This window comes from Mus caroli, chromosome 1 (assembly GCF_900094665.2).
Source record: "Mus caroli chromosome 1, CAROLI_EIJ_v1.1, whole genome shotgun sequence".
Taxonomy (NCBI): Eukaryota; Metazoa; Chordata; class Mammalia; order Rodentia; family Muridae; genus Mus; species Mus caroli.
In genome coordinates this window covers 47,819,010-47,837,417 of record NC_034570.1, presented here as the reverse complement: position 1 = coordinate 47,837,417, position 18,408 = coordinate 47,819,010, and the positions used below count along the sequence as shown (strand labels likewise).

General features: G+C 39.2%; 1 protein-coding gene and 1 pseudogene across 5 annotated transcripts in view; both read left to right on the top strand.

The window, feature by feature from the left end:
* Hecw2 (HECT, C2 and WW domain containing E3 ubiquitin protein ligase 2) overlaps positions 1 to 18,408 on the top strand; it is a 374,063-nt gene that overhangs the window by 288,052 nt on the left and 67,603 nt on the right. For all 5 annotated transcript variants that reach the window (XM_021160080.2, XM_029476576.1, XM_029476580.1 and 2 more), the window contains 3 exons: positions 3,589 to 3,723; positions 7,215 to 7,317; positions 9,488 to 9,584. In XM_021160080.2, coding sequence (XP_021015739.1) covers positions 3,589 to 3,723; positions 7,215 to 7,317; positions 9,488 to 9,584 — 335 coding nt within the window. The remainder of the gene's footprint in view (positions 1 to 3,588; positions 3,724 to 7,214; positions 7,318 to 9,487; positions 9,585 to 18,408) is intronic.
* Positions 7,953 to 8,066, top strand: LOC115032478 (annotated as a pseudogene).

Genomic DNA, 18,408 nt, shown 5'->3' with positions numbered 1-18,408 from the left:
CCCTTTTTACAAATAAGCTAAAAAAGCAAAATAATAAGGAAACCAATCCAAGTTCACACAGAGGACCCTGAGCAGAGCTGGTGTGCTCCTGGGCGCTGTTTCCTGTTACTGCCCTAGATCTGTGGCATTGATAGAGACTCTCAAGACCTTACCTCTCAGGTACTAGAGACTGGAGGGACATGTGTACACACAATATACACTTTCCATCTGACTCTGACACAGAACCCCTTTCCTGCCTATGGCCATGCCTCCCGCAGTGAGAACTGGACAGGTCATGTGGACTGGGCCACTGAACCAGAAGCAAGTGTTTTCAGCTTGCAGCAGTGGAAAAGCCACTCCCTGTGAGTGGCCGTGATTCTCAGCCTCAGTTGAGGGCACACTTCAGCGCTTTTCTAAAACCAGACTGGAATGAGGTGTGAGAGAAACCAGAGGAAATAGCATAGAAGAGCTATGAAAAGGAGATGGTTCTCATTGGGTTATGAAGTCAGGTGAAAGGTGGAGTCGGGTCCTACCTTTGTTAAGTTCCCAACTGTATCACTGAAACCTACAACTGTGGCACAACTGTGTGAACAGTAACCAATAATCAGATGTCTTCACGTATCAAATAATGGAAACCCTCTGTGGAGATGGCGGCTCCAGCTTGGAGTTTAGAAAGGCATGTTTGCTCGACAGCGGAGCTTTCAGGGCGACCAGCTAGGACTGGCATGTCTACACTGTAACCAGGAAAACTTATACAGAGTTTATTTGGGAGGGTGTATTTATCCACACGACAAAGTTCAAAGGTGAGTGAGCTGAGTTTATTAGGAGGTTCCTGGGGTTGCAAGAGCCCCCTGGTTCTTTCTGTCTCCTGCTTATCCATTCCCATTGTCCTATAAGTATGTTGGCTGTTACAGTCTTACTTTAGAGAACAGGGGAGAGGGTGAGCAAGAGGACTCACCTGTGTCCCCGGGAAGGAGGCTCTGACAAGTGGTGTATTCCACTTAGTCTTGACCCTCAGATACAAGGAGACCGGGATAATTGCTTTCACTGATTCTCTATGGGTCCTTGTGGCTTCTTTGTCCAGCCTTGTGCATGGACCATAGCAAGAAACTTTGTAATGGTTAGAAAAAATGGCTTAAAATTGAAAACTATTATTCATGACAGTAACAGTAATACTTATTTGAAATGCTATAGAAATTGTGTTTTAAAATGTATATGAACTTTCTCATTAGTTTGTATAGGTGTGACATCATAATTTAATAGGAATGGTGTCACAATATAGGTATGATATCATAATTTAATAGAGAAGAAAATGGAGCCTTAAAATATTGGTGGCAGTTTTTCCAAAAGTACATTAGTATTGAATAGCAGGGAGTCCTTCTGGAGGTTCCCAAGCATTCAAGACAGATTAGAATATACTAAATGCAGGATTATTGAGAAGCTGCCCTCAGGCAAGTTCACTGGCCTCGAGGGAGGCCAGGGAAGTCACCATTGGGGTGGAGGTGGGGAGGAAGAAATGTTGTGTGCACAGAGAAAGAAAAGAAGGTGAAGGGAGAGGAGGAGGAGAGGAGAGAGAGAGGGAGAGAGAGAGAGAGAGAGAGAGAGAACATGGAAAATGTCTGAATTATATAGGGAAGAGACTCTGGGGGAGGGGCAGCCCAGCCCAGGGCTGGACCGTTCACAGTTGGGGCAGGGTATGCCAGGTAGGGACTTAGGGATGCTCGGGGAACCTAGAGGGCAGGTCTGCTTTGGTATGTAAGATATGTACCTCAGCACCTTGTCCTAGGGTCTGAGACAAAACATCTTGATTCCTTTTAATCTGGGAGTTTATTCGTATCTATAATTTGAATTTCAAAACTTCCTCTCTTGTTTACATTCTTAACTTCTCTAGTTTTTCATAGCTTATGTTCCATATAACCCTTTCATTTCTTTCTAATTTTTCTGCATCTTTAAATATTTTTGTGTTATTTTAATTCTTGGTTAGTTAGGTGGGAGCAAGCTGTCACCTTGTCCTCTTGTTGGGAATCTGTTTGGAGCCCTTAGGTATTTCCTCAGTCCCTCTCTTCTCTCCCTGGTCAGCCCTAAAAGCTGTTGAGGAGGATAGGGTGAGTAAGACAAGGTGCCTTCCCTCAAGACATTTACATAACTCTTTAGAGAATGGGTTTTAAACAAGCCTGTTAACATCAAATTAGGTTCTGACACTATATGCAAATCAGCACTGACCTACATGCAGACACCCATTTGTGCTTGTAATTATAAGTGCATCATGGTGCCTCTAATCGCCACCCATCTCTTGAGAGCATTCCTAAAGTGCTACATAATTAGGCAATACTATTTTAGCACTTTTTGAATTTTCCCTTAAGTAATACATTATAATATTATATACTATATATATGATTATATATTACATTTCCTTATATTATTATGTTTATAATAAAATCTTGCTGTTAATTTATACAAAAAAGAGACTTGATGATAATATCTGCTTTGTAAAGGCAGGGGTTAAACATGCTTGTTTGTAAGAATGATTGCTCCTTCATGATGTTAGAATAAGGTCAGGAATAGTGAACAGGTATATAAGACACCTAGATAAAGTGAAGGCTGGAATGAAATTTGAGGCCAGAGCTTGTCAATACAAGGCCATGAGGACTGCCACTCATGTGTTTTGCCTTGAGAGAAAGAATGCTTCATCTCTTAAGGTGGAGAAGGCCTACTCAGTCTTTGAACTTAGAAATCCCACAGTATGAGAGGGGACTGTAAACATTCTTCCTCGGTAGTTTTTCTGCTTTGTTTTATGATACTTTGATTTTCTTTTTTTAAGGAACCCTGAAAACTAGCCAACGTTTGGAATGACTTAGAGATAGTGGGTAGCCAATAGAAAGTTTGTTTCAGAGTAATGATGTCATCAAACTGCTGAGAAGAAACAGTCTTATAAAAGGCTTAAGGAATAAAAAATATTTAGAGTTACCAACGACTAGAAACTACCTTACTTAATAAAATGAGTGGTGCTCAGGGGACACTGGGAAAATGGAAGGGTCTAGAGGCTGACAGTGTTAGAAAAGAAGGAAGTGTGATGGTGACATTTCGGATGATTAGAAATTTCTAATAACCAGGTACGGGAGGAGCCCAGCCGCAGCAGTTAAAGGAGTCCAAATGCCCCCTTTGCTCATTGCTATGACTGTTGTTTTGTTTTGAAACAATACCTCCCTCCATATCTCAGGGTAGCCTCTACTTAGGATGTTTTTGCTCCCACAGTCAGAGTGCTGGATTGCAGGCATGTGCCGCCACACCCAGGTCCAAGCGTCCACCCTGTGGCATCCTTCTCGGACCACATCTAGATGACTATCTTTTAGAGCATTGTCTAAAACCGAGTATAATGTTCCTTCCTGCTTCCCTCATTTCAGATCCAGGCTAGGTGTGCCTTTCTCTATTCTACCTTTTCTTAATGGATATAAAAAATTATTCCAAGGATTGGAAATTATGGGAAAACCAAACCAAGATTATTACTCAGAAGTGGGTAATTTCCCGACTGTGCCGTATTCTTGGTTGGCTGCAACATGTGTATAGTGTGTGTTGACTACTCTGCTAATGCAGTGGATTGTGTCCTAGGCGTTTTTTGTCGACCACAACTCCCGGACCACCACGTTCATTGATCCTCGGCTCCCACTTCAGAGCAGTAGGCCCACAAGTGCATTGGTTCATCGACAACACCTGACGAGGCAACGCAGCCACAGCGCGGGTGAGGTGAGTCCTGGCCCTTTAGGGACTAAACAGTTGATGGATAGTAAATGGGATATGGTGCTTTGTGAAATGGGTTGCCTTTTTGTTGTTTCCTTATTTGGGGCATTTTGTTTTGCTTTTGTTTTTGTTTTGTTTGGTTTTTTTTGGTTTAATTTATTTGTAGTTTATCATTTAGATGCTTTAAAAGTTTTAGAATGTTGATGAAAATACCTCTTAGGCTCAATTTTAAATTTAATAGTTGGGGGTATATGATAAAAGGTTGAAGAACAAAGTGTCATATTTAACTCAGAGAGAATTGGTAATATGCAATATGCTTACAGGAGATAATAACCCAAGGATAGTCTCATAATAAAAAAACAAATGAGTTTTTAGTAGGCTAAAGTTTTGTCAGCTACAGAGAATAATTTCTTAAATCCGTGGGTGAATCTATAGAGTTGTGGGATCCTGCTGGGATCGTCTAAAATTAGAATGTATTTGGCAGAACTGATATATGCATGTGTTGATTGTCCAGAGAAGATGGGCTAAGTAGGACGGGACACCCCACTACAGGCTACTTTGGCAGTTTGCAGTTTGCAGTGGTTCATAGTAACCACACGAGGGCTCTCCAATACCCTAGCCCAAAACACACAAAAATCTCTTGTTTCCCTTTTCTTTGAACAACTTAAATACATAAAAGGACTTTTGTGGTTGAATTTTCTTCTCCTTAATATAAGTTTATGCCTTGTGAGCATACTGTGGCTTCTAAAAATTCCCTTAGACAAATGGAATTAAGAGTCTTTTCCTGCCTGACATTTCTAAATGCATATCATGTTTCCAATATCAAACTGTAGGTCACATATTCTGAAGGCTTTCTTATAAGAAAAAAATATGAATGCAATAAATAATTGGATTCAGTTCATCAAAATTCCGCTCATAGAATTTCCCACTAATGTTCATTCTGCTTTAATGCATTATGTTGTTCACTGTTTATAGAAGAATATACATGAGAAGCTCATATAAAAATGATGTATAAGTCTAATGCAGGGTGAGGTATGCACAAAAATATTTATGTTTTATGAGTAGCCAATAAATCTTTATCTTGCTGTCCTGTAAATCATTACTGGTGAACTGGAGTATACTAACAGCATTCATCTTATCAAATACAACTGAACTCTCGCCCTTGGACCTCGTGTGGATATGTAGTGTAATTAGGACACTGCCTGGCTTTATCACGTGGACAATGCACTTTAACTGCTTACTTTATGGTGACATCACAAGCTGAAGGTGGTTCTTCTGTTCAGTCAGGACAATGTTTCTGGGAAAACATATACAAGTTTAATAGCTAGACTTACACTTTTAGAACATCTGGCTCAGAACTTTGAGTTCTATGGTCTAGGGGTATCCAGATATGGAACAGGGCCTCCCACGAGTAAATTAGCAACTTAACGAAAATCTCTCTTCTATTGCTGGGAGCTGAACAGTGAACCAGAGTAACACAGCATGCAGCCACAGTACTCTCCAGCCGTTCTCAGAGAATCCCCTTTAGGGTACAGCACTTGAGAGTGCAGTGGACAGACATAGCTGGAAACATGACCTATATTTCTGGGAGGAATTGACCACTGTCTTGTGGTCTGGTTTTAAGAAGTGAGGTCTTTGAGAAGACCTGTGGCTGTTCTAGGAAATGTTGATACACAGGAAATCATATAGACTGGTGGATTGAGATATTAAAGTTCCCTGCCTGGGGTGTATAGAGAATGACTGGGTCTCCCCAGAGTGGCTGGCTGTTTTCCTCAGTAACTCATTAGAAGCAGGCTGAGAAGACTTCTGGTTATATAATGGATCTGTTACCATCCTAGCTTTGTTCAGGAATGTCTACAATTGGTAGACAAGTTGGTATCTCTGCTGTGGCAACAAATACCTGCTGTCACGTGGTTGGGAGTATAACAAATACAAATATTTAACACTTATTTCCCATGTTCTTAAAGTGGATAGCAAATTTAAAACTATATTTTAAAGGAATAAAAATAAGGGTAAAAATCTTTGATAAACTTTGAAAGGGCCAATGAGGATGCTGGGGCAGAGGAGGGTTGTATAAAATCCTGGCTACACATGTTGACAAACTGACTTTGACCCCTGGAACCCAGAAAAGAATAGAAGGAGAGAAGTCACTCCACAGATTTACCCTCTGACCTACAGATGCACACCATGGCACCCATAAACACCACCTACAATAATAATAAAAAAGAAACCCCTTTTTTAGTAGCTGAGACAGAAAGCTGTATTTTTATTCCTCATTTAGGTAGTGATGCAGACTCTCCTTCTATTGTTTTCATCTGTATTAGGGCATAGGAAACAAACAATAAACCTGTTAATAATAACAACTAGATCTGAAATCTATACCAAGCACCATGGGAAGTCAGAGGACAGAACTATACTTAACTTCAGCTTGAAGGAAAGGGAAGGTTTCATGGAGGAGGGAGCTGTTTGAACTATCCTTTGGATGAGAACATTCCAGAAGAATAAGCAATCTGGAGAGGACAGAAAGGCAGCTTCTACTGTGAAGAGCTTTAGAAAGTGCCTCAAAAAATGTAATATTGGTTATATTTTTAATTTGTTAATATATTGCTAATGCGATATAATGATATAGCTATAAATATTTCATCAGAAGGAGACAGAAGCTCCACTTGAGAAGTACCCATGTATAAATCCAATATCACCTCCTGCCCTCTTACTTTTCATGGCCATGATAGTTGTCTAAAGGGCTTCTGGAAAACAAAAGAAAATGCTAGAACAGACGCTAAAGCAATGTTAGAGTTTCCTGGAAAACCACAAATGGGTAGATACCTATTTGTAGGGGTTTCTAAGTCTATAATAGGTACAATAAATAATTCAGGCTGGGGTGACCTTTTTTAGGTCTTACACAACTGCTACTGTTAGCTGTCTGGTGTGGGAGGCTCAAACCAGAAAGAGCTGTTGCACCAGGCCCTCTAATGGGCATGTAAAATTGCTTCTGAGGAGATAATGTCCTAATACACAGCCCCACAGGAAGTTTACTGCAGCTCAGCACCTCTGCTGAGGCAGGGAATTCCCTCATCTGCCTAGCTAAATAAAGGAAGGAATATCCTGGCACAGCCCAGATACACATTGTATCACCCAGCTGTTCCCGTTGATTGAATTATGGCAGGTTAGGTTTCTGTCCGTGCAGAAGTTATTCCTGATGAACCAGTCTACTATTTTACTTCTGCAGCCTTGGTAATTACAAGCAGATTGAACCACCGAGCCACATATACTCACTGACCCAGCTTCTCTCAAGGACAGGACTGTGTCAACATCCCCCACCAGCACCAACCCTTAAGAACAGACCTTTCAAGGACCTGGTGTCAGCCCCACAGCTAGCACCTGTTCTTATCAGTTGGTCATTTTCTGTGATAAGTGTTTTGAACAACTCGGTTTGAGGTGCCAGTGCCAAGTCCTCTGGCTCGTGGTGCAGACATAACTGTTGCTTGTATTCCCAGGTAGGAGAAGACTCTCGGCATGCAGGACCACCAGTTCTTCCCAGGCCATCCAGTACATTCAATACGGTCAGTAGGCCACAGTACCAGGACATGGTTCCAGTGGGTATGTATGTAGCACTTCCTACAAATCTTTATCTGTATTGTCATATTATTTTATAGAATATATAACTGTGCTGATCTGTGCCTGCAGCCTGCCTTCCACTTTTTACCTTGTATCATAAAACCACTGTATTATCTTTAAGAAACATATAACAAAACCCTGTCCTTGAGTCCCAGAGAGCTTCTGCCTTATAAAATCCCATAGTCCTACTTAGCAAGTATTGGATTGTTAAAGGGAAAAAAAAATCTAATGAGATAATATGCAATCATTGTAAATTAAGCATTTGAACAAATATGTAATTAGAATACACTGCATCCTGAGATAGAATTTAAGTGGTATGTGAATCCATGGTAGCTTCATACACTAATCAAGCAAGACACATTCTTACAGGCTTTTATAACAAATAGAAGGCAACAACAATCTCCAGAATAGTAAGCTGAAATCAATAGTCATGAGCTTATAGGTCTGAAGACCATTCTGAACTGTCATTGAAATGATGACAGTAAGTATATTCATGGTCTCAACTAAGGCTTGCAGAATGGACACACTACTGAGAGACAGAGAGACTTCCTTTCCCATCTTAAATCAGAGCAGCTTTCTCTTTGATTTTACTTTAACATGCTCATTCAAAAACAAAGATACTTACCTGGTGGAGGAGATACCATGAGCAGGAAGATGGGCATTGTACTACAGATAAGCCTACCCTGTGGTTTCCCCAAATGTGGGAAACTTGACCACACAAATTTTGGTGCAGGGAAGAGGTGCAGGGAAGAGGGGGTGGAGGATGCAGGTAAGGTGGGGTGAGGTAGGAGGGTGTATTTGCAGTCTACCCTAGAAACAAACAACAAAATCCCTTTGTCATAAAGTCTAGTGTAATGCCCTTGACCTAAATAAGTTTCACAGCCACCAGATAAGAAATCTAGGGTTGATGTCTATCTGCATTTGATAATGTCATTATTAATATGTAATGTGTTAATAAATACCGCATGCATAGCCTTCAAGAACTATAGAAAATGTTGCTTAAGAAGTACCTCATCTCAAATCTTGGATGCAATATAAAAACAATTCTGTTACAAAAGTGTCTTCAGACACGCCTATCAGTAAATGTTCATGTAAGGAATCCCTGGAGTTGACATTGGAATTATATTTTGGCAAATAGCATTTGAAAACTTTTAAAATATATATGTATGGACAGCATGAAGTTTTGAATTACTGGGCCCTCTGCTGTTTGTGAATTCAGACACTCTAATCTTGTTCTCTGAATTATGTTTATCACCTATTTCTGATTATTAGTAATAGAAATAAGCAAAATAATCTTACAGATACAGATTCATTTCCTGACAGAGAGGTAATAATGGTACCCCTAATAAATATTAATGAACAATTTTGACATTACTATAGCCATGGTAAATAGGCTGTAGATTGTTTAAAAATATGTTTTGCCTATAGTTGATTTCTGTTGCAATTGTTCATACGATGGATTTGCAATGGAGCTGTTTGCAAGTGGTGTTTATTTCCACATAGAGTTATAGAATGGTTTATCATTATCACTGTGACTGTCACTGTTACTGGTGACTATTGTTTTGGGAGTTCTCTGGGTTATCTCTTTAGCTCTCTGGCTAGCTAATATTCACCCAGAAGATGGCTTGCCGTTTCTTATGGTTGTCATTTCTATGCAGTTGTCTGCTGTGGGAATTTTGTTGTTGGTGGTAGGTTTGGTTTGGTTTGGTTTGATTTGGTTTTTGAGACAGAGTCTTAACAATATAACGCAGGTTGGCCTCAAACTCAGTCTTCCTGCTGAATTCAGTCTCACACCTGCTGGGATTATAGACTTGTACCTGGCTTTAAGATTGACTTTGGTAAATTTAAAATTGTTGATTTTGTTGGTATACTAATCTTGTCATTTGAAAGTAAATATGGTTCATCAGAGGAGTTGATAATAGTACGTGTCATGGCTCTGATGTAACCCTGATAATCACATAACAGTGTAGATGAAGTGAAGCATAGGCAGCTGTGGGCACTATCAGTCACAGATCAGCTCCAACTGAAGATTGGAGTGCAGGGAGTATTAGCCAAAAACATACTTTTTAAAGTCTAAATTTAAATCATCATAGAAGTAGCAGTAGATTTTTTAAAAAATTAAATTACGGTTTCTTTTTACTTTTTTTTTCAGCCTACAATGACAAAATTGTTGCGTTTTTGCGTCAACCCAACATCCTTGAAATTCTGCAAGAGCGTCAACCTGATCTTGCCAGAAACCACTCACTCAGGTAAACAAGATTGGGGTTGCTCCAGGAGGCACTAGCGCCAACCATTAAGCTTCAGTGGCACCAGCAGTCATCCTGGGACTTGCTCTTACCTCCTGACATTGTTCACAAAGGTGGTGAGCGAATGTGTTCTGCCATCAACATCAGCTTAGTTAGCCCCAGTTTTCTCTACCAAGCACAAGAGTGGAGTAAGGTTGGCTAAAGAACCTAGAATTCCCCTCAGGATTCTTGGGATCAAATGTGCACAGCCAAGAATACATCAGGGCTTGCAAACAGTGACACTGACATTTTAAGTGTAGCTTGAATCAACGTGAGTAATCTTTTATTGAGTTGAGATTGATAAGGTCCTAGACTTGACATTCTATTTTTCCTTAATGAAAACATAGTAGGACCCAAGTCGAGAATCCTGTTCCCCCTGTGTGAGTCTTCCCTTCAATATGCCCTGCTTCTAGTTTCCCTGTGCATTCCTGAATATGTGTTCCTCTTCTGTCATGCTGTTGTTTTCTTGGCTTGTCAAAAAGGGTCTTCATTTTAGAACACCTTTTCTTAAACCTTTCAACCTCACAAACATGAGCACACTGAGACTGGAAACACTGTCCTGTATCTCAGTGTGCTGTGCATCACAGGTTGTAGAAAAGGGGAAATCTTATATAATCTGGTACTCACTTAATTTACACATCACTGTAATCGTGAGCTTTTTCATCTGTGCCCCAGTTCCTGAAATAACGACTCTGATACTTAATTATGTATGTATAAATGCCTAGGCCATAAACTTGGGCTTGTTCCCTGACTAACTCATAATTTAATTAACCCATTTATTCTTTTCTATAAGTACCACACGGCTGGTTAGCTCTTCTCAGTTTCACACTTATCTTCTCAGAGTTCAGAGCAAATCTCTCCCTGCACCACCCTCTCTCTGAGTCTCTCTCTCTCTCTCTCTCTCTCTCTCTCTCAGAACCCCAACCTCCTATTTCCTGCTTCAGCTCCTTCACCAATCAGTGTTTTATTGACAGGTGATGCTTCCATGCAGTACACAGAGATTGTCTCTATGCATTACCTTTAATGGTAGAAATGCATTTGCCAGTGATCCTAGTATATATCTGTGGTTCTTAAAGACTGATCCACTTATTTCTACCAACCTTGTTTTTACCCAAATGATGTAAAGTTTTATATAATACAAAATGCCAGAACTCAATCAAACACCTACCTGAACACCCACTCTCACTCCTCTTCCATCTTTGAAGTCATTCTCCTGACTTACTTCCCATGCCCTCTCCAGAAACATGGGTAAGCCCAAGTGTTTTCTTCGATTCTCTCCATGTAATTCTACAGCACAGACCTGTGTAATAGCCTGGCAGGACGCTAATTTGATGATTAATTGTGTGATGTATGAAACTGGTCTTTGTACTCTTGACTATGTGACTTTCTTGCTCCAATTTGATTTCTCAAGTTCATATTTTCCAATTAAATTCTTAGATCCTTTCCACTAGATCACATTCAGCCCTCCTGTCCCTTGAGGTCTGTTCCTCTCTGCTCAGATCTAAAAGCCCTCTCTATGCAGTGAGTAAAATGCCAGTATTACTATGCTATCCTTACCTTTCAAAAATATTTTTGAAGAATATAAAGTAGACAACATTTTAAGTATGGCCTGTAAATGAAACAGGTTAGAATCCTGGTTTCCCCAAGCTAACTCCACCATGAGCTTTATGTACTTTATAGTGCTTTCTATACGTGAGCATGCTGTTCCTGATCACCAACAATTATAAAAATTATGCAAGTATGGATTTTGAACTTTTCTTTCTTAGGGCATCCCCTCAGCAGTCCACAGTCTTATAGAGAGTAATAAAATTACAGAAGTGAGTTCAACCTTCTAACTAAAGATTATAGAGATTCTGGACCTCAATGCAAAACTAATTCCTCCTCTCTTGTTAATCGGTGTGAAGAAAACTCTAGTTTCTCTCTCATACTTTTACTTCCTCCAGACACACACACACAAGGGGGGGGGAAGAAAGGGGAGAGGGAAAGGGAGAGAGAGAGAGAGAGAGAAAGGTAGAGAGAAGAAAGTCTTCTGAATGCATCTCATTCCCACAGAACAGACTAAGAAAGTAAATACTTAAGGAGTTTTGTGCTTTCCCTCTGGACTCTAGGTTATTATTTAAAGTAATTAGCATATCTTTAAATCTCTGCCATGGGAGAGGCTGAGTGATTTAATCTACCTGAGCAGGGCATCTGACTTACCACAAGTCTTTAATGACTTAGAAGAACTTTAACAAACTTATTAGAGGGACAGTGGGAGGCTCCAGTTGATAGTACCCAGCTTTTTTTTTTCTTTCTGCTTTTTTAGACTCCTAAGAAAGCTGATGATTTTAATTTTTCCAGTGGTCTTCACAGTTCCTAGTTAAGTGTATTTTTTTTCCTCCATAGATCTCACACAGCAATCACTTAAAGAGAAATTGGTTCGTTGGATTTGAGATATATTTCCATCTATTTATGCTTTGAGACTATACAGATTATGACCACAAGAAGCATCAGCAGGCATGACAAGCCAGATGAGGCAGGAACTTAAGTCGATGAGATAATGTTCTCTCACCCAGTGTGTGTCACTCCGTGTTGTCATCTGCTTATCATAACAACATAAAGGAGAAGTTTGTATGTCTGAGAGAACATTCTGTTTCTTAGCTAAAGCTGCATGGTAAGGAACATTCCCACAGATGTAGGGGTGGAATCTAAGCTGAGGTTTTAAAACCTCAGATTTTGGTGACATTTCTGATAATAGATTCTGTTAGCCAGTTGTCATTATAACAAAGTTCCTGAAATAATGAATTTATTAAGAAAAAAGTTTACTTTACTCTTATTGTCTCTACTCCTTGATCCGGTGGACCTCTTGTTTTGGTCCTGTGATTGGGGGGTCAGAAGATACCAGATGGGAGTAACAGGAAGCTAAGTGCTCATTGAAGAGCTAGAAGCAAGAGTTAGGAGCTAGGGTCTTTCAGTCCCCATTGGGAGCACAAACTTGATGATTTACGAGTTCAAAACATCTTCTCCTGGAAGTCCACAGCACTGCCCATTAGCACCATCTTGAAAACAAAGACTTTAACTTGTGGACCTTAAAGATGCATGGAACAGAGCCCATGGGTAATCTATGTGTCCTGGGTGCCTTTGAGCTCTGTTTCTGCACAGCCAAGGACAACCAATACATATTTCTGAGCATTCTTCCTCATTGATGGCACAGCCACTTGAAAGAAGTAACCTTCCTTGTCCCTTGAGTAAGGGATGCCAGTGGGAGACTAAAGTGGGCATCTCTTTGCTGTATGCCTGTCTTGTGTTGCTTGTGAGTCCTTCCGAGTCAGAGCATAGCAAGGAGTTGATTCAGCTTTATTCATATCCACTTTTCTCTTTTCATATACAGTACTTGTGGTTTCCATGTACAGAATGGTTTTTGTTTTCAACTGCTGTTCTGAGATCTTGGTTCTCTCTGACTTTATCAGTCATCATGATAAGGTTGAATGGTGCCAAGTTGTCCCTCCAAATCCTTAATCCAGGAAGAGGTTTATTCCTCAAGCTAAGCATCCAAAGGGAGAGATGAACAGCCAGAGTGAGAGATGGCTTAGCTATTGAGAATGTGTGCTGCTCTTTAACAAGACCCTCGTCTGGTTTCCAGTACCAAATGGTGGGTAGTTTAAAACCATCTGTAAGTCCATCTGATGCCCTCTTGTGACTCCATGAGAAACAGAGCTCACATATCCACATGCCAACCTCCACATACATACTCATAATTTAAAATAATATAATATTTAAAAATGAACATTCAGGGGGCTGGAGAGATGGCTCAGTGGTTAAGAACACTGACTGCTCTTCCAGAGGTGCTGAGCTCAATTCCCTGCAACCATATGATGGCTCACAACCATCTGTAATGGGATCTGATGCCCTCTTCTGATATGGCTAAAGAGTGACAGTGTACTCATATATATAAAATAAATCTTTTTTTTTAAAATGAGCATTAAATTTGTTGCCACTTCTGTACAAGATGCCCCTATTAAACTGTTCTATTCCTTTTCATTGGAGAATAATAATCATACCAAGATATCTAGTGTATGTGAAGCTGGAATGAAAGCTTCTTATATTGTATCAAAATACAAATATCTTAATTTAAGACAACTTTCAAAAATATTTTGTGAATGATCATAACACATACAAATTCCATACTTTTTTTTAGTTCCAACATTTATATACTAATTTATTATATACAAGGATCATCAGCCTAAGGTAAGAGTTGAGAATTTCCCTCCTTGGTGGTTATTAAGCCCAGCCAGAAAGTCTGTTCCTGCCAGTCCTGTTTTTCTAAGCATCACTGGTAATAAGCACCAGGCTGACTGTCCTTCACAGGCTTCTTACAGAAGTCCCTTGCCATGAGAATGTGATCTGTGATACTTTTTTCATTTTGTTTAAGTAAATCCATTTCATATTTTAATTTACTAGTAAAGAAATGAGCCAAGAGAATAGGGAATAAAATATCCATGGAAGGAGTTGCAGAGACAAAGTTTGGAGCTAAGACAAAAGGATGGACCATCTAGAGACTGCCCCACCTGGGTGTCCATCCCATAATCAGCCATCAAATACAGACACTATTACATTCACCAGCAAGATTTTGCTGAAAGGACCCTGATATAGCTGTCTCCTATGAGGCTATGCCAGTGCCTGTCAAAAACAGAAGTGGATGCTCACAGTCATCTATAGTATGGAACACAGGACCCCCAATGTAGGAGCTAGAGAAAGTACCCAAGAGCTGAAGGGGTCTGCAACCCTATAGGAGGAACAACAATATGAACTAATCAGAACCCCCAGAACTCTTGTCTCTAGCTGCATATGTAGCAGAAGATGGCCTAGTCAGCCATCACTGGAAAGAGAGGCCCATTGAACTTGAAAACTTTATATGCCCCAGTACAGGGGAACGACAGGGCCAAGAAGTGGGAGTGAGTGGGAAGGGGAGCAGGGCGGGGGGGGAGGGTATAGAGGACTTTTGGGATAGCATTTGAAATGTAAATGAAAAAATATCTAATAAAAAATAACTTAAAAAAAAGAGAAAAGATAGAAATGAGCCAAGAACTTCTGAGATACAAGAAACAAAGAGGCACGTGTTTCAGTTTACTACAAACACAAGTGTAGACCTTTCTGTTTCTTTCTGTCATCCTTTTTGGACTACCTTGCAGCTTTGTTGTATATTAGTATTTCGCTGATTGAATTTTCAAATTACATTTGCCTTGAAATTATAGAACAATATAGAATTTTGTAGAATTGAAGTTTCCAAAGTTTGACTAAAACTAGCTTAAGTCAAATAAATCCGTGTTCATAGTTCCTAACCTATTTCTCCTCCAACTTGATTGCAAATGAATTTTTCCTCATTATAACTGAGCTGGAAATATTAACCTCAGCTGTTATCTGTACTCCTTGGTCTAAGCAGCATGAATTTATACCTACTGACTGACACACATTCTTGTCAGGGCCTGCCTTTCTCTGACTCTCAGTCTCCTCTAATTTGTTTACTGGTCGCTTAGGTTTGAGGACCAACCTAACAGTGTTCTTCTGATCTTTGCTGCTTAACTCAATTTAAAAAATAGAAAGTCTAGGTGGGACTGTTATTTTCCTGTGGACTATTTATATGGGGATAACTATTGAATTTTTTAAAAGCATCTCATTAAAATAATCTATAGACAACTTTATAAATGGTAGTTGGGTACTTTTGGTAGAAGATTTTCAACTCTCACTAGGAGACCAGAAGTCATGGCTCTTGGAAAGTAGTTAGGTATGTATCTTAAAAATTCGTATTTGGAGGCTGAAGAGATGGCTCAGTGGTTAAGAGCACTGACTGCTCTTCCAGAAATCCTGAGTTCAATTCCCAGCACCTACATGACAGCTCACAACTGTCTATAACTCCAAGATCTGACACTCTCACACAGACATATATATATGCAAAACACCAATAGCCATAAAACTAAAATAAATAAATTACTTTTAAAATTTCATATTTGGGGGGCTGGAGAGATGGCTCAGCCATTAAGAGCACTAGATGCTTGTCCTAAGTTCAATTCCCAGCACCCACGTGATGCCTCACAACCATCTGCAATGCCATCTGATGCCCTCTTCTGTCTGATGCTTTTTACTGTCATGCAGGTATACATGCAAATAGAGTGTTCATACATACATATAAATAAATAGATAGATAGATAGATAGATAGATAGATAGATAGATAGATAGATAGATAAATAAATAAAATTATATTTGTAGTCAGACAGGCCTTTGTTTGAATATATAGGCCTATGTTTGAACACTACAGTTTACTTATGACTCAAGGTGACTCATTTAAGATCCTTTCAAGTTATTACTCTAAAAATAGGGGTATATGTTTTTACCTTTCAGTATCCTTTTAAGATTAAAAGGAGTAAGAATTATGAAGCATTTAGTAGTTTGTAAGCCTAGCAAATATACCATAAAATGAAGTTAATATGTTAGGTGTCTGTCCTTTATATCTTGACACAATCACAAGGACTAAGTTCAAGATAATTTGTCTTTGACCTTCTCCAGATTCTCAAAGCCACTGCTTTGGGACTGATTATACATAGAAATGGAGCCACGTGATTCTGTGCAAGCAACTGAACTTCAGTTAAAGCTCTCTAGGTCATGATCAACTTGGTGCAAGAGGGCTGGCTGGAGCAATTTTCATCAGTTACTATCTCAAAAGGCTTGTATATACATACAATGAAATCAGCCTTAGGAAGCAAGAGAGCTGAGAAAATTCCAGAAAAATTTTCTGAGAGCTAAAGTTTCATGAAGTATTTGCTATTGATGTCTTAATTGGAATGTATGTGCTAGCTTATATTATATGGTAGGCTTTTGACGTATACCTATGTCATATACTATGACATAGACTCATATTTGCGTTTTGGAGTATGTTTATTTTAAAACCAAAGTATAGGGAGTTAGTTTCGATTTATGAATATATTTTTCAATTAAAACTCTTGTTACCAAATATATAACAAAATATTATAATTCATAGAAACTATAAAACTCTATATATTCTAGTACATCATAAGCATTGATTATAAGAATAATGGGCTTGGAATTCAAGCTGTAAAATGCCCGAGGAAAGATGTATTGTAACTAGACATAATAGTTAAACTCCTTTTACAAAATCCAAAATGGTTTTGTTCATACCAGTTTCCTCTTATCTATAGAGATTAAGTTCTAAGAGCCCAGTGTTTGTCTGATAGTTCCCAAGGAACAGAACTGTGTGTATACCATAATATGTACTTGTGAAAAAAATTTGATTTATAAATTTCACACAGCAAGAATGTAACAATTCCAAATAAAATAGGGTATGTATAACAGTATGGTATAATAAAAATGGTTTAAAACATGAATTTGTTCATATCTGTACACTTTCCATTTAATGTTTCTGAGCTATGGTTGACCATAGGTAACAGAAGTCAGACAATAAAAAGCCATGGGGCTAGAGAATTGGTTCAGCAGTTATGAGCACTTGCTACTCTTTCAGAGGACCTGAATTTGATTCCCTACACCTATGTTTGGTGGCTCATAACTCCGGCCCAGGGATGCAGATGCCTCTAGCCTCCATTCTTATTGTTGTACACTCTCTTTCTCTTTTTCCCTTTCCCTTTTCCTTCCCCTTTCCTTTCTTTCTCTTTCTCTTTCTCTTTCTCTTTCTCTTTCTCTTTCTCTTTCTCTTTCTCTTTCTCTTTCTCTTTCTCTGTCTCTTTCTCTGTCTCGTTCTCTGTCTCTCTCTCTCTCTCTCTCTCTCTCTCTCTCTCTCTCTCTCCTCCTCCTCCTCCTCCTCCCTCTCCCTCCCCCATCTCTCTCACACACACAATTAAAAATAAAAATAAACGGTTTTTAAAACCATAAGGAATGTTATATTGATCCTCACCTGATAATGAATGAATGAATAATGGGTCCATAGAGAAAGGGGCACTACTGTATATAGAATTGTGTTTTGTTGGCTGCATGGTTCCTATCACCATTGAACTGTGAGACATGTAAATCTGTCATATGAACTATCTGTTTGATACTCTGAACATCATTCTAATTTTATGGAGAGGTCAGTGTCTAAGCAACTGTCCCTCATAGATATCCTCAATACAAATCCATCAAATGAAGGAACAATATAATCGGAATGGACTGCCAACATCAGCACAAAAAAAGGAGCAGATCACAAGAACTGTAGCTTCACTCTATTTCCAACAGGTACTTTTGTTGAAAAAAAAAAAGCATGAATAATAATGTGGCCTATCTAGTAACAGGCTTGCTAGCTTATAATCTTTGAAAGTCTACAACATAATAAGCTCCAGGCTAGGTATTTGCATTCTAAATATGCTTAAAATGAAGAAACAGAATTAAGGAAGTGTTAGTCCTTAGCCTATAGATGACTTATGTTCATCTCTATCAGTGGTTCTCAACCTTCTTAATGCTGTGACCCTTCAATACAGTTCCTCTTGTTGCGGTGACCCCCAACCATAAGATTATTTCATTCCTACTTTGTAACTACAATTTTGCTACTGCTATGAATTGTGATGTAAATATCTGATATGCAGGATATTTGATATGTGACGTGGGGTCTCGACTCACAACTTGAAAACCACTTATCTATATGCTAAACTCAACATGCAGTGGATTTATATCATTTGTGTGTCCATAAGAGTCACCTGAGAATTTTAGGTCACATGGACTAACATTCTAGTCTACCCTATAGAGCAGTAAGTAGGAAGACAAGGAACCTTTCTCCTGTGGGCCATCTGTTAGGGCAGACTGTCC